The sequence below is a fragment of the Poecile atricapillus genome, chromosome 10, assembly GCF_030490865.1.
Source record: "Poecile atricapillus isolate bPoeAtr1 chromosome 10, bPoeAtr1.hap1, whole genome shotgun sequence".
Lineage (NCBI taxonomy): Eukaryota > Metazoa > Chordata > Aves > Passeriformes > Paridae > Poecile > Poecile atricapillus.
In genome coordinates this window covers 17,879,284-17,900,046 of record NC_081258.1, presented here as the reverse complement: position 1 = coordinate 17,900,046, position 20,763 = coordinate 17,879,284, and the positions used below count along the sequence as shown (strand labels likewise).

The 20,763-nt window shown below is 39.6% G+C and overlaps 1 protein-coding gene across 2 annotated transcripts in view; it reads right to left on the bottom strand.

Annotated features, from left to right (window-relative positions):
- The window catches only part of CDH13 (cadherin 13), a 427,533-nt gene that overhangs the window by 329,359 nt on the left and 77,411 nt on the right, over nucleotides 1-20,763 (bottom strand). For both annotated transcript variants that reach the window (XM_058845796.1, XM_058845795.1), the window contains exon 2: nucleotides 12,915-13,026. In XM_058845796.1, coding sequence (XP_058701779.1) covers nucleotides 12,915-13,026 — 112 coding nt within the window. The remainder of the gene's footprint in view (nucleotides 1-12,914; nucleotides 13,027-20,763) is intronic.

The window sequence follows — 20,763 nt, the reverse complement described above, 5'->3', positions numbered from 1 at the left end:
ATGCTACTAATCAAAAATTTTTCTTTAGAGCTAATTTATTCATTCTTGTTTCAATCCCTTCTTTCAAGGGAAGGTTTCTCTACTTTTTCCAAGTCTCCAAAACAAATGAATCAATCTCCTCCAAACCTGAGGAAGCACATGCTCTCTAAATCCAGAGACCTCCTGGAAATCAACCATCAGCAGCCAGCTACGATCTTGGAAAACTGAGTGAAATTCCAACCATTGCTGTCTCCCACGCAGGAGGGCAGGCCCAGGTAAGCTCACCTTTGCCTTTGATCCCCCTGCTGGTCCCAGAGCACCCCAGCTGGCAGATCAGGCACAGCCTGGCTGATCCATAACTATTCCTGAGCGAGGAGCAGCTGATGCACGGAGGAAGGGAGATGGGCTCAGTGTCTGTTGTAGTTTAAGGCCTGGCAATCTGAAGAACTCGGGATGTTACGGAAAGTTAGCTAACCCCCCTCTCTGTTAGGATAGTAAAACCTTCTGCAATTAGCCAATAGCATCTGGGTGTGATGTAAGCAAATGGGAGTAACACAGTGACCCCAGGATATAAAATGTTAAGTTTCCCTGCAATAAATCGCCATATTTTCCATCCATCACATTGATGCAGTGGGATGTGGACCACGCGGCTGAGGATAGCCGCCCGTGCTGGTTCCAGCCAGGGTACCAGCCTTGCTTGAACCCAAGAGTCCTTCAAGGACACCCACATTGCTGTTCTCATTTCAGAGCAACTGCCCAGTTATTAATTTCTCTGTAAAATTTCCATTGTTATTTATCATTAATAGCAATCTCTTTGGGGCATCCCAGAGAGGAAACGCAGTCTTGTGTTCTAGAGATATCAATTTACTAGCACCATTAGGACTATGTAAGTAATTTTTTTGTTGTTGTTGTTCAGCTTCCAAGCAGAAGGTGCTGAGGAGTTCCACCAGAATCAAATTTAAAAGAAAAAAAATCTCTTTTCTTACCAAAATATAAACAAAGCAAAAAGCTGTTCAATGCAAGAAAAAGCATTCTTGTTGACAAACAAATGTTGAATTTCTAGCAAATATAGGAAAGATAAATAAGAAATACAGAGCAATACACTGGAGGGAAGAGACCTCATTTTCTTCATGTAACCAGGAGCTCCAGAATCCCACCAGGATCTGGAAGGCTCCAGTTCACCTGCACTGCTCGTTCTAAGCTGCTGGAGCATGTACTGCCCCCTCTACTTTACAGAAAACTCTGCTACACTAACAAGCTGTGCCAGCCCCCCTTTCTGGAACCATTTCTGCTGTATCTGATTAACTATTGCATGAAAAAAGAAAAAAACCCAAACCATTAGAATGATACTCTAGGACGTGGCTTGAAAATCCAGAATACAAGGCACATTTTCCTCTGCTTCCTGCTAAAAGTGATGTTTAAATATTCCTACGTACTTTGGAATCATTACATCCAAATATTCCTGTGCACACAGAAGAAAGCTCCAGTTCCAGTACCCTCAATAGTGATTAAAATACCTATTAAAGTAGTTATTTTGAAATCACTGATGCTTCTCATGGTTTTATCTATTCATTGATTGATTTAAGGCGTAAAAAATATAAACACTCAGGTGAGTAGGGATTTAAACAACCATTTTAACTCATGGAAATGGGCAAACTACCAGGCTGTGGGGTAACTGAAATAATGCACATGTCCATCTGTGGACCATCCATTTGAAATAAAACTCTTTCAACAGAAGGAAGAGACAACAGAAGGATAAAAACAGGTTTATGTGCACAGCTAAGATTTCAATCTCCTGGGAATATGACACGTGTAGTTCAAGTAAAAACTCTGCCCTTCAGGAAAGCCTCAACAATAAAACACTGTAAAATCTCAAAGATTGCCACAAATACTCTCACAGATTATCACAGAGAGGTGAGAGGACAGGAAGAGAAGCAGAGGTGGCCTGTACTTGCCTGAATGTGGCTTTGAGGGCTGTGTTCTGTGTTTTTATTTGCTCTGGTGGGGTTTGGTTGGTTTTGGTGTGTTTTGGTTTTTTAAACAAGCCATAAAGGCAGGAGGTCCCATTGTCACCTCGCAGCACTACCCAAGCACACAGTTTAGTCCTGTCTGGCTCAGCGTGTGCCACCCCCAGCACATCCCAGCCCTTCCCAGCTCCAGAGCCCTGCTGTGCACAGATCCATGAACTGAGCGATGCCTGGGCTCCTCGCTGTGTCCTTTTGGTCTAAAAAGGCTCTTTTGCTGACCTTTGCAGGCACTATTTCTGGCGAGAAGCACTCAGGATGAAATCTGGAGCACTGCAACTTGAGTGAAGCCTACGCTCCCCCACCATTCCCAAACTGGCAAAGCTCTGTTGAAATCACCAGGTGCTTTCCCAGAGCACAAACTGAAGGCTGAGGCTGCCTCTGGGCTCTCTGAACCCCAAACTTTAGCAGGAAGGCTTTTTATACACCTGGCTTTAGAGACCTGCATGAATAGTAAAGCTCGAAAGAGAATACCTTTACCCATAACCTATCATTTTCAATCTGGCCGAATCAAATCCGGCCTTTAATCTAATTTAATGAATATTTATCTCTGCATTAATCTATTAAATCTGTCAGTTCTCCTGAGGGCAGTGCCAGCTGTTCCCCCACAACCATTTTCAGCATCCCAGCCTCCCGAGGCTCTCACCCACACACTGCCAGCAGCAGGTGCAGCACCAGCCCCTGCACCTATTTCCAGAGCTCAGCCCTATCCAGAAAATTGTTATATTTAACAGGTCATCAAGAGAATATTAAAAAGACCAGTCTAGACTTGTTTAATCAGTTACCTAAAATCCAGTAGCCCTTGCAGACAGACAGGATGAGAGTTTTGGCACCGGCTTGCACAGGAAAACCCAATTTCAGCAGGAACAGCACTCACCCGTGGAAATTGAACTCCTTGCTGTATTTATGGTTCTGAGCGTAATCAGCCCAAATCATCTGTTTCAGCACAGAAAACTCATGTGCTGGGAAGCTCTCACACCTTTCCTTTTGCATGGCTGCATGGGGAACAGCCTCCTCCCAGCTCAGCCTGAACCTTTCCCAAAGGACATTCTGGGCACAAAAAAACTGAAGCTGAGAGAATCTGGGCCTCAGGTGCCTTGACAAAGCTCTGCAGAGTGGGGAAGGAACTGAAATTAAGATGCTACTTAAATACCTTCTAAATCAGGATCTAAAGCACAGCTACAGTGCCAGAAAGAGTTAAATCAAAGGTGTCCAGCCCTCATTCATCATTTGAGTAGTTTCATTTCAATTAATTACCAGTGCTGACTGTAGTTAGTATCTGACAGTTCTGGGAAGCAGTGCTGACTTGTAAAAACAGCAGTAAGCAGTCAATGCCTAATGTTTTCAGAAGCATTACAATTAATAGATTTATTATGGAAGCGTTAGAGCTTCTGTATTTCTTCGAACTTTATTGGAGAAGCTATTAAAGGCAACTTTTTTATTCTCAAAGAATAAAAGTAAAGTGCCAGAAGTAATAATATAATTTTAAATAAAATTTCTTATTTTGATTTACATTGAATTGACAGAAACTGCTATTCCATTATGCCAAAAACCTTCTGCCTACCTGCACGAGATCTGACTGATTTCTCAGAAGAAACACCAAATCTTACAGAACATTTGGAGAGTTGCATTTTCTTATTAATCGGAAGAGTGAACTCATCAGCTCTGTTATTAAAGATAATTTTAGGCTCTTTCCTCTGTCACAAATGTAACTTTTAAAAATTTAAATGAAATGAGCTCTTTGGTTGCAAATTACCCTGTATGACTCCCACAATACTGCTTTCATTGCTCTAGAAAAATACTATAAAATCACTATTTCTTATTTGCACTTGAGTGGTTTTTCCATAACTACAAACCAGGCTGAATAAAAATTCTAGCTAGAAGAGTCTTGATTAAAAATAAACACCAAAAAATTCTCCAAAAAGCAGAGCAATAGTAAGTGGACAGCCAAACACCAAAGTTTAGGCAGCTGAGCTCATGGCTTTTCATTCAGTCAGAATGACCCCCTGGGAAGCTCTTGACCACAGTATTGAATTACTGACTTTCTACCCCCCCCCACAATTTTTGTTTGCATCCAGCACACAAACAAAACCACAAATTGACCACAAATATAATATGATGTGAAACATCACATCAAAAGTTAGGGAAGAAGATATTTTAGCAGTTGATGCTTCACCTGGCAGCAAACAGCGAAAGAAAAATGTTTCAGGTCACACGAAGGCAACCTGTAACTTTGGCATTCAGACATCTTCAAGTTTTCCCTTTATTATGGGACATTTAAAGTTTCCTTGTGTTTACAGCTTCAAGTCAGTTTCATAAAAGAAAAACGTGACATTTATTAACTATGCTTATTATATATTAAATCAACAACAAGAGAAGACCTGGAGCACACTATTCATCATCATTGCATGATGACAGAACTAGAAAATATTGTGAGCTGCCACACGACAACTCAGGGACTATTTCAGCCAGAATTAACCAAAAATGCATTTGGACTTCCTTGTGACCATAGAATGTGACTTGTGGGCAGGTGCTCCCACACCTTGCAGCCAGTCCTGCTGCCCCTGTGATAAGTCAGCAGTGCTGCTGCACTGACATTCCCATCCAACACGGGCAGGGACTGTCCTGCTCCATCCCTCCTCTTCCCCACCTCATTCTGCTCTGGCCTTCAGCAGGAAAAGGGAGCCCTTGGCCCAGGGTACAACTCATCACAGGGGACTGGCACAAACACTTCAGCAAAGAGGAGATTCAGAGGGAATGGGTGGGCACCTGAAGTTTCCTGAATGGGCTTTTCTGGCAAACGAAACAAGCTGGCTTTTATCCATCAGCATTTCCCGTGGGGTTTGGGCAGCATCCTTTACCCCAAGCCTCACAGCAGCACTGATTCCCCCAAGTCATGAAAAAAACCATGAGAAGGTTCCTCTGCCAACAATGCAGCATTTCTGTACGAGGATCACGAGATGGCTCAGGAAACCAAACTCACCAATATCACACTTTGCGGTCCACATGAGCACATTGCTGTGCTTTTTCTAAAAGTTAAAGTTTCATAAGTACACTGTTTTCATAATTTCTTGAATTCTGCCTCCCGCTGTATTCTTTTAAGCTGAAGTTATGTTTTTGTATAGGTTGGTGTTAATGTTTTATAAAGGTCAAATTACAGTTGTCTCCCTACGGTTTTGTTGTAAGTGTTGAGTGCTGGCACTGTAATTAAAATTCTAGCTAAATAAAGTCTGCAGGGGTCTTGCTTGTAACCAGGCAATTTGGGTTTTTAGCAGACCAGAGCACATTTTTGTTTTTCCTCTGTTTCACTGCCATACAAAGGCAGGTAAACAAAACCCACGTGCCTTAACACATTTACATAAGCCATGTTTCCTATCAGTGTGGTTAGTAGAGAATATGAATATATTTAATTATAGAATACAAAAATAACAAAACTAAAAATGCACCCATTTTCTGCAACCTTGCTTTACACTATTTTAGAAAAAGTCCAAGGCAAGACAATCCAGTTTATACATAAAACCAGATCCAGCCAAAGCATTCCAAACACTGTTGATAAGGGAGAAAAGATTCACAATCTGCTCTTCAGTAAAACAAACCTGACTCCCTGGTAGCAAAATGGTCCTGTGCATCAAGGAGATTATCACTTACTTTAGTCTAACCTGCTTTTAGGTTCTGCTACATGCCAGCAAGTGTTTCAAAAGTGTCAGAGATTTACCAATGCCTCCTCCAACTTCAGGGAGGAATTTCTCTTCTGCTATCGACTACCTGTAAAGCTGCTCGAGCATTGCCTCTGCTTTGCTGCCTTATTAAAGGCCCCTCAGTTCTGCTTCAGTTCTCTCCGCAGCTGAGAGATGAAGGTTGCACTGGGTTTTTTATTGCTTTTCTTTTTTTAAAGAAAGTAAACAAATCAAAGTGAGTATTGTAAGTGGGATTCTTGTCTAAAAAGCATCATCTCAGGTAGGAACCTTTTAGGTCCACCCAAGGCTCATAGTTTTATTTTAATTTCTTTTAAAATAATTCCTTGGTAAAGGAATTTCAAACTTTGTTAAAGATAATCCCTTACAAGTAGGGATTCTGATTTTTCCAGGGACTAAAAAAAACCACAAGACCAAGATTTTAGTTATTATTCACATCAGAGAATATGACATGCACTTATTCCCCTCTCCACAGGTTCACTTGTCTGCCCCAGAAGCAGCAGGTACAAGGCATACAAATATGCACAAAGTCATTCCAGACTGATCAGAATTTTCAGAATCAACCCATTAAAAGTTACTTTTCCTTTCCCTTCTCTAGAGGAAAAAAGTTCAGGTGGATAGGCTGAACAGAGGCATAAAACAAAATCAGAGCATTAGCCTCCAGCTAGAAAAATCCCCCAATCTAAGAAATTTCTGAAAGACTTCCTGAGTTTACAGCCAGTGGTATTTATTCTCAAGGCAAGACTGAGAAATCCCATGGCGCAGGAAAGCTGCATGAGACGGAGATATGTCCATTAAAGCAGACAGACTGCTCTGTCTGAAAAGGACTGATTTAAATAAGCAAAGGGAAAGAAAAACTGCAAATTGAAGCATGATCATAATTACATTAGAAAAGTTATAATTTGATTTGGATTAACAGAGAAAAATCCTAAAAGCTCAGAATTAATTGTGAGCCACATCTGCAATTATTTTCAAGAATACTTGCATGCTTTAAGATATCATTAACTTAAATGAGATTCTATGTTTAAAGGAAGATTTAACCTCACATACTCCCATTAATTCTCTCTAAATGTCCACACTGCACTTTGAAATGTAATGGAAAAGGTTAGCTAGCCATGATTCTTTTGAATGGTGCTTTCCTAAGATCCTCAAATTAAAAGTCCTGTCAGATAGGCAGTCTGTGAAATATCAAGAAATGTTCTACAGAAATGCATTAATATCTCAGTGAGGGATGATTTGCATCTCTTTGTCAGATATGGACAATGTTTCCTCCTGACAAAGCTGGGCTGGTGCTGGATCCTCTCCAGAGTGGCCCCAGCTCTCACCTATAACCAGAAATCTCCCGTCCCTACCTCTCATTTCCTCAGGAAGATGACCCTGTTAAAATGTCAGCCATAAGAAATCAGTATCAGGTTATTTGCTTATGGAGTTTGGCCTGAGCTAAGTCACCTACACTTTCCTAAAAGAGATTTTGGCCTTCCAACATATTTCTACACCTGCAGAGAAGGAGCTGCCTCGTGGCCTGTGTAGATAATCGGTTCAAGAGTAATAGCTTAGTTAATTTGATTTTTTTTGTTCTGAAATTGCCAACTGGAAATGAGCAGTGAATTCTTCCACTGAAGCATCTGGGGACATTATTAATACAAGGTTTGCACTGCACTGAGCAAGAGACCCAACCTGCTAATACCAAGCAGTTGGCCATTGATTTAGATTATTAGGAGAACAGCTGGCATGTTTCAGCCAACCAAAGCCCACACCTATTTCAAAAAAGTGTTAGCTGTGAAACACTATGGCTCTTGGAAAGCCTCCAGAAACAAATTAAATCTCAAACCAAGTAATCTGCTACTTTTATCTTCTTAAATCCAGACCAAGCTGCTAACAGAGCATTCACTGTCACTGCAAAGATCCTCACCCACTTTTCCTGTGGGTTTATGTTTGTTTTTTCAACAGGATTGTGTGGCTTTTCTCAATGAAACAGACAAGAAACTTTGGGTTTAGATCCTCATTTACTCCACCTTGGAATTAAAATGACAAGAGGAGGTTTCACCAACACATATGCCTTTGCCTCTCTTACCCCACAAGAGCTGATTGCACCCCTGAGAGGTTTTGATTCAGCCCTGAAGATATTTTTCAGACACTAAATAATTATTTCACTCTGCTTAGTCTAATGTCCTACCTTTGCAAACACTAGTTTAATTAAATATATATGCATAAAAATCTATTTTTGATTCCTTCTCCTCAGGTCCTGGAAGCTGACACTCTGTGTTTGGGAGGGAATTGTCTGACCACCTGGCACTCAACAACTATTCTCTCCTATTTTGTTTTGCTCCAATCGTGTGTGAAAGCAGTTAAACAGATGATGTGATATTGTTGTGCTGTAACACCAATCTGCGTGTATCTATTCAGAGGCACATTTGAGACATTCTGCATTATTTAGCCATAATATATTATATTATATGTATATCTATAATTATATATTCCCAGACAACTTTCTCCCTCCATGTAGGAGTTCAGCATCAAACTTCAATTAAAAGGCAATGCATCAGGTATTTAGGTGCAAAAGGATCTTCCTCACCCTGCCTCCACAAACATGCAGCACCTCCCACTTTAAAACTTCCACAACTTTGCAACCATTTTGCACACAGCCTCAGATATTTCCTGGGATTTTAACTACAGGAGTTTGTCTTTCTATGACCATTTAAATAGAAATAGCGTGTTTAAGATGTGTCGCTCCAAATCCTGACCAATATTTCTGTTCACATGGAATAAGAGGTCCAGGTGCCTTGTCTTAACCACGTACCCAAGTGTCAAATTGAAACTCTAAAATTTTATCCATGCATATGAGCCCATTAAGACATATATTTTAGGATTTAACAAGCCCTCCCATATCTGGGTAGCAAAGTTGAGATGCCTTTCCATTGAACCTTCTCCCTCATGCCAAGGAATGGGAACCAAGTCATTTTTCAATATCTTCTGAAGCACATTCTTAACACAGTGAGTGATTTATGTGAATTGAAAGAAAATTTAAGATGTTTGTAAAAATCAAAATGCATTAAAAACTCTTCATTTTGAAAAGCCATAACAGTGTTTCAGCAAGGACATACTGAATAGGTGGAAAATCCACAGTTATCTCGCTATTACCCAGAAGCCCAGACAGTTTTTCCTGCAAGAAATTGCTAAGCTTAAAATCTTACCTTGCCTGAACATGTTCTTTTGTAAGCTACAACTACCATGTGCAATCCCAATTACCCAAACCCTGCAATATTCAGCATGAAGAGTTAACATCGCATCCAAAGCCGGTGTCAGAGCCCTGCAGAGGCTCTGCCACATCCCAGGGGGCTGAATGAGGCTCTGTGCAAGGGGTGGGGAAAGGCAGGGAGGGGAGATGAACGAGTGGGTGTGATAACTGCAGGATCACAGTGGGCAGGAGAGGAGCAGCACCACTACTGGTGGCATGGAACAGGCACAGGAAGATTCCAGCTGTGCAGTCAGCTGGCGTGGAATCAGTGGGAAGGGTGGATGTAATAAATCACAGCTCTCACACAGCATCAGCTCAGAATCAACTGGAATTATCTGGATGCAAGCATGACCAAGGCCATGATCCATGTGCACACCAGGCTGTAGGAGGAGGAATGATCTTCTCTGATCTTTCCACAGGTTTTATTTGGTTTGAACAAAGTAAAATATTGTTGGAGGTCACAGCTTTGCTACACAACTGAAAACCTGCTTTTAAGCATTATTAAGGTCAATAAGATATTTCGCATCATATGAGTAAACAATGATTTTGATATGGTTGAATAGAAAGCTCTTTGTTAAAATCCACAGAATAAAAAGTACCCAAATGCAGGCAGACAAAACCTTGATCTTGAAGCAGCCCAGGCTCTGAACATGCAATTTATCACGTAAGAGACACAAGAGGTCAGCCATTAATTAACATCCAAATTAAAGCTTTTTAAGTAAGGGTCAAAACTTCCTTTGTTTTGACATTTAAAGCACTGGCAATGCCGTCCCCAGTTTAGTATGCACAATGCATCACCTCGTGCCTTATGTTAATTGCCTCCATTATTCAAGTGCACTATTTGATTCATTGTCAATTAAAATACCCCCAAAAGCCAAACCCGATGTGTGTTAAGTATAAACGTGATTAATGTAACACAATTACATTCCCACATTTGTTGAGTCTGATTAGGAAGTTTCCCTCAGCCCAGCGTGACAGAGCCCTGTCACTGCCAGTGACCTGCCAGCCTTGGCAGGGCCAGCCTTTCTGATGGGGAGGAATTTCATGGCCACAAGTGCTTCTGACAGCTCTAAAACCTGTAATTAAATGCTGTCAATTAGCACTTCATCAAGAATGTGGAAATCTTGATGATCTTCTCTATTGGATTGCAAAAGGTGATCCTAGGTGTAAAGTAAAAAAACAAAAAAAAAAAGCAATAAGGAACGAAAAAACAGTGACACAATTGTTTGCTAGAATAATGATTATGTGGACAGAATTACTATTTCCAGAAAGTGACACCATGGATCTTTTCCCACTTCATCAAGGGAACATCTGGTTCTGCACGCAGAGAAAAAAACTGGGCAGACCAAAATAAAAGAGCAATGCCTTATTTTGCTTATGGTTATAGAAATCACAAGTTATAAGGAGATCTGGAGGGGTCTGAGGGAAAAAAAATGACCAAACTGGGACAAGGAAATGGTCAAAGTCTGGAAGTTGCTATTATATGAGATGCAAGAGCAAATAAAAAAGAATTAAAAAGTCAGTCCAGCCTGAGCACAATGACAGAGAAGCTAATAGTAACTGAATACCAGTGAGAGGTAGGAAGGAGAATATGCACACACAGCTGGACTTGCTATGGCCAGCTTATAAGGAGGCTTTAATAAAAATTGCTTTGAATCAGAACAAGAACTAAGAAAATTCTGTACCCTCACTATGGTCTTCCCTTCATTCTTCCCATCAGTAAATGTAAAATATAATTAACACTGCCATATGCAGAAATAATAAATGCATAAGAACCATCCACAACCTATATTTAATTACAAGGGAGATGCTAGTAATGAAACATACAGTAGGTTTTTGTTTAAATTGAAAAAGAAAAAAAGAAAAAGACTGTACTATTGCATCTCAGAAAAGAATTAAGGAGCTCCTTGGTTTATTGAGGACTACAAAAACAATCACTGCTATAGGCCTGGTTTACATATTTGCTCTATTAATTTATACAGCCCTGGTAAGCCTCGCATTGCAATGCAACTGCTAAATTACACTGCTCTTCATAATGGGCATAAAAAGATGCAAGAGCATGCAAAGTGTATTCAAACAGACAATTAAAATTATCAATTCTGTTGACAGCTGAAATGAAGGAACTGTGCTGAGGTTTAATGGTGCTGCATGAAGGACACCCTGTTTGTGGATGATTGAATTATCTAGGATCACGTGTTGACAGTCTGCTTCTGTCCAACACTGCACATTAGGCCAATTTAGTGTCTGCTTATTAAAATAATTTAATTCCAGAGATTGTTCCCAGGCATTTCTGAGTCTCTTCCTGCTCTTTCCTCCTCTTCTCACTAATGATTGCATCTTAATTATTGTGCTCATTTTATGCCACCACAAATGGCTGGGTCACCACAGAGCAGTCCAGTCAGTTTGGCTGAACCAACCATCCCTGGGGTGATCCTCTCCAAATCAGCAGGAGGTCTGGCCAGACACACCACAGCCTCAAAGTTCTAAAGCAGAAAAAGTGTTCAACAAAGGCTGTTTTTATTCAATTTAACACTAGTTTATCCATGTTTTTTTGATGCTTCTTTTAATAGGTCTTCAAATCTGCATGTTTATTAAATCTATTATATTCTAAGAATTTAAACTTTTAGCCATGTAGGAACAATTTGTTTGACAACTCCAAAATAAGAATTCCAGAGAAAATCAAATTTCCCAAAGAAATAAGAAGTTTGAAATCTCTTTTCTAAGCTGAACAACAATCTCACGTCTCTGACTCTAATTACTACTCGTGATCTAAAGTTCCTGTGAAAAATCAGCTCAGACTAAGCAACATCAAAATTCCAAGACTAAAAACGTCGAACTACAGGTTTATTTTAGTACCTCCAATGGCTGAATGACTTAAGTTTAAGAGTTATTTCAATAGATTTTGGCAACATTTCGTTTGGAGAAGTTAGAGCTATTTTAAAGTGAATGTGCACAGATTACACCTTCATCTGAAGTGAAAACACATCAATATGCAGCAGGGATATCTGGAGGGAACTGAGATGGGAAATGTGTGCATTTGGTGAGTAATATTGGTTTGCATTTCTCGGTTCCACCGAGCTATGGGCTGTATCCCATTGTAGGATCCATGTATTGCACATGGGAGCCAAGCACCACTGCCCAGTGCTGGACACCCAGGAGAATTCCTGGTTCAGCACCAGCAGCCAAGTACAACAAAGATATCATTAGTAATAAATATCACCTGTAAAAATGCAGGTGTTTGGAAGTTATGAAAATGACAGCACTTATATCCTTTTTTAAGTCTTTGAAGACACAGACCACTGGATAAGGCACCACTTCTGTTTGACCGTGCTCAAGTTCCAAAGTCTCAGAGCAGAATGAAGAATTTGTAACCCTGATATATTGGAATGAACTAACACAAGACCTGAAAAACTGTTCAATCTCCTTCATCTTAATGCTTTGGGTGTACAGTGCCAGATTGGGTCTTATAATGTGGCACCTGCTCAATGGAAATATACTGAATATTCCAGTTGTGTGACACATTGCTATCACTGATGATCCCAAACTTCTTCCAGCCTTTGAATTTCATGTGAAGACTCGGAATTATATTGGTTGTGAATGCTTTCAAAATACAAACTTCTAAGTCTGAGTTGCAGAGACAATTTGATAGACATGTTGATGGGAAAGTCCTGATTTCCAAGCTCATAGGTAAGATTATAAAAAAAAAAAATTCAGAGTAAATTTAATTTTTAAGAAGTGACTGATTCTAGGTTTTCACATAGCCCTAATTGATTATATATTGTATTTTGCCATTTCTAATACGTGAAACAGAGTAAAGTCTGTAGAGACATAAGATTAATGCAAGGGAACTCTGAATCATGGCAATATCCAAAATCTTAGATATAAAACAAAAAAAGCTTTCTGATAAATGGCAGGAATGAAATGAATACATAAACAATTGTGATTTTTACACAATAGTAATATATGAAAACAACGTACGGTTCAGAACCAGCTGGTCCTCTGTGAATTCAGACGGCTTTTCTATATAAAAAACCTTCTGCTGGAATCCAGGGACACATTCTAAATCTTCTGCACATGCAAGCAGCAGAACCTGAGGGGAAAAAAAAAATCAGAAATAGACTTTTAACATCCACTCCTTCATCCATCATGTTGGCTTCTGGGAAGCATAGCGGGTTTAGGCTCAGTGCTCATAAAACAAAACACTGGGGTCCGTATCCATAAAACAAAATATCCATCACATCACACTTCCCCTTCAAATCTTGCTAAACAATTTTTTATGTAAGGTTGCTTTTATATATATGGGCTGGCATTGAAATTACAAAATAGTAGCTTTCAAGGTGAATTTCAGTTCAGAATATCAATAAAGAATGTTACTGGACCATAAAAACATAGGATGCAATGCTGTCCCTAAAAATCACATTTATTTAGGCCCAGCTGAATACAGCTGGAACCAAATATATGCTGAAATTAAGCACATGAAAGTTGATTTGAATACCTGATAAACTAAGAGCTGAAAATCTCCCTCAAAGTCGATCACCTAGTTGCAGAAAAAATTCTATGTTCAAGGGTAAAGTCTCACATGCAGAAGTTTCATTTATAAAAAAATTTTTGCTAGCAAGTCTAAACTGTTTCTTTTCTTTCCCTCTAAGCCACAGTTTGTCCATTTTCCCTATAATCAAAAGCTTGTTTACACCAAGGGAAGACTGAAGAGGAAATGTGTGCATCATAGTGGAGGTAGATCTGAAGGTTCCAGTTGAATACAGTTTGTGTCACTGTTGGTACACGGTCACTCAAGTTCCGTGTCACCACAGGAACATCAAAGGAGGAGGCTTAAAAGCAAAGTAAAATTGCTGGGAATAGGTACAATTCTAATCTTGGACTCTGAAGCGTTTTATCCCTGAATAGAGAAAACAACCTGAAGGGCTGTTTTTCTTGGCAGCTGTTAAATGACAGCAAGGAGGTAAGAATGGTCAAGAAAGAAGCATCAAGCAAAAAAGAAATTACTGAAAGTTTAAAAGGTTAAAGAGAGAGGCAAAAGGAGGCAAGGTTAAGAGTAGGAAAAGCCAAATCATATTTTCCAACACATATATGTGTAAGTACATTTTCAGAAGTACTTTCTGCTTTAGAACATCTAAAGGTGTTTTACAAAGCCTGACTTTCAGGTGGTGCACTGACCACTCTGATCTCAAGATTGTTATGGGCAATCTGCTGCTTGTCAGGCAGCCCGAGCACAATCAGCTAGAGAGGGCACATGTGGCAACCAAGAAGGAAACCAACACAGGGGCTCTGAATGACATTTGCTCCTAAATTCAAGTGGCTCTTGAATGGGTCTATTTACTCAAGACATCATCAACACACAATTACAGTTTTGGAAATAAAGTTCTTCAGGGGTAAAGTGAAGACAATTTCTCCCCAATACCACACCAATGGATGCTGAAGGCTCTTTTCTCCTTCACCGGCTCAGGTGGCAATAACACTCTCACTTCTCCCAACATACCAGCAGCATCTCTCAGTCCCACCTCAACTCTTTTATCATCCAAGTCTGCTGATCCTGAGCCTAAAGAGATGCCCTGCAATATTTTAACATCTGCATGTTTCCCTATTCCCCACCACTCCCAGTCCACTTGCTAAATCAGAGTGATACATGATCTGATCTCTCCCTCCTTACATTTCCCACTCATTCAAAGTCCTGTGTGATCCCATTTACAAAATCCAGAGGCAGTGATGCCCCACCTGGTCTGCATTCGCTGTTCTTATGGGAACCAGCTCCTGGATCGTTTGTTTCTCTGACAGTTGCTATAAAAGCTTGGCCAGAAGTGCCAGCAGACTGTGGGAAACAGCCAGAATATTTCATGGTAATTAATCTGGTGGAAGGTAAATGCAACAGATGGACACCTTTGCCTTCCATCCAGACCTGCTCCATGCTGGTTTCTTGGAAAGATTAACCAAGAAAGAAGAGAAAGATTTAAAGTAATACACCAAGAAATATGCAATACACTTGACTACTAATAATTTCGGTATCATCACACTACTCCTGCCTTTCTTGAAGAGATTTAAAACCACAGCTCTAAGTTCCTCATTCTCTTAAAGGCATTGATATATTGATTTTATTGGAGATTTTGGGGCTGAGAATTGGATGTGTCCCCTTCAGCCTTCCAGCAGGAGACATCTGCAAATATGAACTGAAGTATTCAGAGCCTGCCCTGAAAATTGTGCATAAAGCTTGATTACTGATTGTTAAAAAACCTGCCTTATATACATTTCAATGGGCATATGCACAGGAAGAAAGGCACATATGCATCTTCTGCACACATTTCTGTGTGCACAGGTGCAGGTTTAAAGTACCTGTCTTTCTGACTCAGTGTTCCTGGATGAATATGCATAAAAATGTAATCACAGCAAGAGAAAACCTCTTCCCATCTCGAGATGTAAGCAAAGTTATATAATGAGTCCCCACCAGAAAAACAGTCCAAGCCATATATCCTGAAATTTATCTACAAACAGCTCTTCCCCTAAAGGATTAACACAGCAAGTAAGAAGCAAATCATGTTCTGATCTCCCAGCTACTCAAGCCTTAAAGCTGGAACTCTTGTCTTACAGAGCTATAAATAAAAAGCCTCTTTGGACATCATCTATGGCAGTACTTAGAGAAGCGAATATGTCTACTTTATCAGATTTGTGACAGTCTAAGTTGACTTTGAAATCTGGGCAATCTAAATGGGTCATGAGTTAACTTCTGTAAGCCTGGTACAGAAGCCTCACATAATAGAGATGCAGCAAATAGAAAATGACCTTTACTCCCTTTGAAATAATTACAAGACTCAAGCTTGGCCTTGCTGTGAAATGGAACATTTTATTCCACTTGTGCAATTCCAGGCACTTTCTTCTTCTCAACATGTCAGACAAAATGTTAAATCTGTCATCACGTGGACAGTTTTTAATTAATTGTCTTTTAAAAGGAAAATTATTCTTTTAATTTATTTTTCTCATGAATAAACTTCTGTTGAACTAAATGCCTATCTCATTAAAATAATTTCTGTTAAGGTTCTTCACACTGGGGACAGTAGTCTTTAAAAATATCTTATAAAAAATAAGCCAGGCAGATATACGTTTAAGGCAAAGAGACTTGTTCAAAGCAGAATACATTCTGAATTTTAACACCACGTAGATGTTGTATTTTTTTGGTATAATAAAAGGGTTTATGGGCTGATAGATGCCTAAAGAAAGGCTTCATCTAAATACACTCTAAATAATATTTAAATGTCACATGTAGAACTCTGAATATACAAATGTTTTTCACACAACTAGTCAAGTACTGGGCAGTTAGTACAAAAGGATCCTTCACCTGCTACCAAGAAAAAAGCCAAATTCTTCAGCAAAAAAGACAGTTATGCAGCAAATAAATTTGCTCATGAAAATCTAAATGGGTCCAAGTCTCAAAATCAAAGCAGAGTCGTGACTACTCAGACCTACAGATCCTGCGTTCATCAACAAGTGAAATCAAAGCTTTTCATAACGTCCTGCTTTTCAGAAATGTTCAGACCAAAGACTCAGTGTTAATACTGACAGCTTCTCTTTCAGAATTGATTGCCACTTGGTGTAAGGAAAAGTCATAGTTCAGATAACTCCTGTGCTAGTTTGGCCACTGCGCTAGGACTGGACTCCTGGTGAGATATCAAGCCTAAGAAACACCTTTTTTTTCATTAATAAACCAGCACACACATGCTAGTGACCTTGACTGACCTCAACATTTGCACTGAAAGCTGCTTATATAGAATATGGCTGGAAAGAAAAAAAGAAGAGCAATTTAATACTGTACTGCAGAGGAAATGAATAAACTCCCTGATGCTAAAGCACCTTTGGATATCACGACACCTCAACAGAACAGGGTCCTTCTACCTTCTCTTTTGGTGGCTGAAAGTCATCTCAGAAAGGTCTTTCTAAGGAATTTCAGAATCTTTATGTTCTTTTCAACTTGCACAGTTTCAGTTTGGCCACATGCTCGTTCTGCAAATGAATTTTCTCACCTTTAGCTGTGCACACCCTCACATCTTCATTAGCCCTACCTTTAGGAGATCACCTAGCACAGAAACACAAGCTGCAGAATATTAATTGCATTTCACACGTATTCTTACAGTGTGAAATTCATCCTTGTGTAAGGCTTTATTTAATTAGAAATGTAAATGGTGCAGACACCTGTGAAAGCCATCTGCCCAGACAGGAATTCTGCACAGAGTAAATGTAAACAAATCTCATTTCAGAGGAAAATATTCTGTGGGACCACATTCTACCTTTGACTTCAGGAGAGTAATCTGAAATGAAAACAAATCAACATAGAGCGCAAAAAGGAGGAGCTAGGATTGAAATCACGTTCGTTTTTACTAAGAGCAATAATTTCAAGAGTTCAAAAATTATGAGGCACTTCCTGAGAAATGAGTTTTTAGTTCTGGTTGTTTTGTTTGGAGTTTCTGGTAGGGTTGGGGTTATTTTTTTATCTTTAAAACATGGTTTTGGGGTTTCTTTTTTATTTAACTCATTTACTTGGAAGTGGGTATCGAAAATTTATGCTTCTGAGCTTTTTTGTGGAAACACGAGAAACAGAAATTTGCTTTTTGCATATGAAAACTTCAGATTTTCATAAGAAATACGGTGATCCTTAGAGCTGAGAATGGAGAGAAAAAAGTAATCAGAATAATGAGAACTGCCAACACTGAATTAAATTGCTCATGACAAAATATTTTTATCATGCAGATTGAGATCTTTGAATCTTAAAACCTTTTCCATGTTCAGGTGCTGCAACACCAGACCCACAAAAATGGATAGGGAGGAGACCATCAGAGAAGAAAACAAGTGATAAACAACACACAGTCATAGGGAGATGATGAAATTTGAAATCTTCTCTTTAGATTTAAATGAGGAAGTTATTCAAACGAAATTAACAGAGGGATACTTAAAATAAAATAAAGAGAACGTTGCTCCAAGTAAGATTCTGATTCTGCATGACAGACTCCAATTAGAGTGTCAGCAGGTCTTAAGGCAATTATTTCATCAAAACACACAGACTGGACATTAAGTTCTCTGTGTCTTCTGTGTTTTTTAATATCAACTGGAACAAAAAAACTTCAAAAGCTTGAATAAATTATCCTCTGATTGGCATAATTAACAAAGGTGTGTTAACTTTACATAAAGGTATGTTGAATTATTTATCTCTGAATGTGACTAATTACACACACAGTTCTTTTAAATTAATTTGATTCCTAGAATGTTATGATTTAGGGCATATTTTATGCAATATTTTCATTTGGGAGAGAATTTTTCACTGTTTCAGGCTTTATCTGCTCTTTTTTCTATCAGTAAAAAGTTAAAAAAAAGACTGCTCCCAATCCCTACAGCTCTACCTCTATATCTGATAGAGAATTCCAGTCATTTTGTAAGAAATGCTATTAAGATTTGGCACTAAGATTCTTCAAGGATGATAAATATCCTTTTAAAGGGCCTACCTATCCATTTACTGCACAGTTCCATCCTAAAAGGGAAAGTCACACTCGAAGTACTGAAGAGTGGGCTATGAAAATGCAAATTAGAGTGACTTTATTGGCTTAAATGAATTCAGTTCTCCTGTCACTGAAGCTGTGTGACTGTGGTAGGCATCCATTAACTGGAAACAAAATGTGACAAACCCTTTTGTGAGACTATCTACCGCAGGAACTTCCCTTTTATGGGCACTTTCCTTACATACCTATGTTTATAAGAATTTTATCATATATTCAGTAAAAGGTGTGCATCTTTCTTGGCACTGGGAATCTCGTTAAGTTATTCAAGGAGTGATTTGCCAGCGGTAGTGTCAGAACAGGTAGTTTCAAACAGCCACTCGCCTTCTGAAATTGAGGAGCTCTGGAAGAGGCACCGTCATTTTCTTCAGAAATGATTTATTCATTTATTATTGCTCCCAGGGTCTGTTCTGACATCAAAGTGACCACGGAGCCCAAACTGTTCAGGGTGAAGAAGGATAATATGGGCAGTGCCTGCAGAGTACAAGAGCACTTTGACAGCATCCTCATTTCAAGGCAGAGCTGGGACAATCCTCTCTCCCCAGTCACTTTTCTTGCTCTCCCAGTCCCATCTGCCCCATGAGCCCAGTCACCACAAAGTTCTGTGAGCCCCAGTGCCCACAGGATGATGTAGCTGGACAAACAGGGCCTGGTGTGAGACCCCCACAGTCTGCAACCCAGCCTGGGGCAGCCACCATGAAACTGATCCTGAAAATAAGCTTTTTCATTTATTCTTACTAACATATTTTACATGCTTCAGAACTTGAGCTGGCTTAGATTTCTCTTGGAACCCAGGAAAAGCTCGGGAACTTGAGGGAAGGCCTGACATTCCAAACTCATCTGGACATGTTCCCGTGTCACCTGGACCAGGAAGGCTGATCTGGATGGTCTTCAGAAGTCCTTTCCAACCCCAACAACTCTGTGATTCTGTGAAACCCTGATACAGGAACCACTGTCACAAGTGTCACAAGCAGTCACAAGTGATCTGCTGGCCAGATCACTTGATCCCAGTCATAAATAATTCCTACATTTCACAATTCCTGACCCTTATTCTGATGGTCATTTCATATCTTCCAGAATAAATTTGTTCACAATCAATTTATAGCCATTTATCCCTGTACAAGTCTTGTCTCATAACTAAATTAACATTTGTCCCCTCTAAATCTTTCATTTCTTGAGACAAACCAAACTCTTTCCATCTCCTCTTATTTGGATACATCCCTGTGATCATCTCAGTAACATTTCTTGTGCCTGCTTAAGCTCAACCTGTGCAAGATACGTAAAGAATGCCAGATAAATGTTCTTCAGGGTCTGGATATTTCCTTAAGCCCAAAATATGTTGCCTAATGTTTCCTAAAATTCCTTTTGAAGTCTTGTCATGCTGATGGCTCACAATCATTCTAAAATTAACCAGCACACAAAGAGCTGAGAAATTTGACATTGGTGGAGGCACGGCTGCCATTTACCTAAAACAATGTTAAGCAGCTTCTGCAAACAGAGCCAGGATTGATCTTTATGAAATATAAACACAGATGCAAACCCTCATGCATTGATAAATCAATGCCCTTTCTGACCAGCTCTGCCCATGGCCAGCAGAAATCTTCCAGCCCAGAGCCCAAGCTCAGCCTTCCCTCTCCATACAGATTCCTAACTGAGGTTCAGGATCTGCCCCTGGGTCCAACAGAGCTCCCAGCTGAGAATGATTTGTACCCACATGGCTCAGAGTGCAGGATCAACTCCCACTTTCAGCAGATGTATCTGAACATTGTTCAGATTTTTGTAATCCAGGGAATGGCTCTCATCCTGCTTCATTAAATATTTTTTGATTAATAACAGAGACCAAAACCTGCTACTTGTGTGCAAAGTAAGTAATATTTTAAATTACTCAAGTATTTAACAAGTAAATAACTACCCATCGTGATTAATAGCACCATTTAACACACTAGACTCCAGCAAAAGGACGGGTTGGGCTCCAAGGTTATTTTTTGTTTATTTTTAGGCATTATGAAAGAAGTAATCATGTTTTGCTGAAACCCATACACCACCGGAATGAGATTACAACTGGTTAGCCTATTTAGAGAAGCTGCATAATAAATTCATTTTACAGGGTACAGAATAATGCAAATGAGCCATTCAATAGCACTCCTGTACCAGTGAAAGAGGCATAAAGAAGAAACATTGAAAGTCAGAGTTCTGGACTGGTTGTGCTGCAAGGTGTGGAATTGCTGAAACCTAAACTGCCTTACAACAATAACCTTTTTGAAGATCTGCTCATA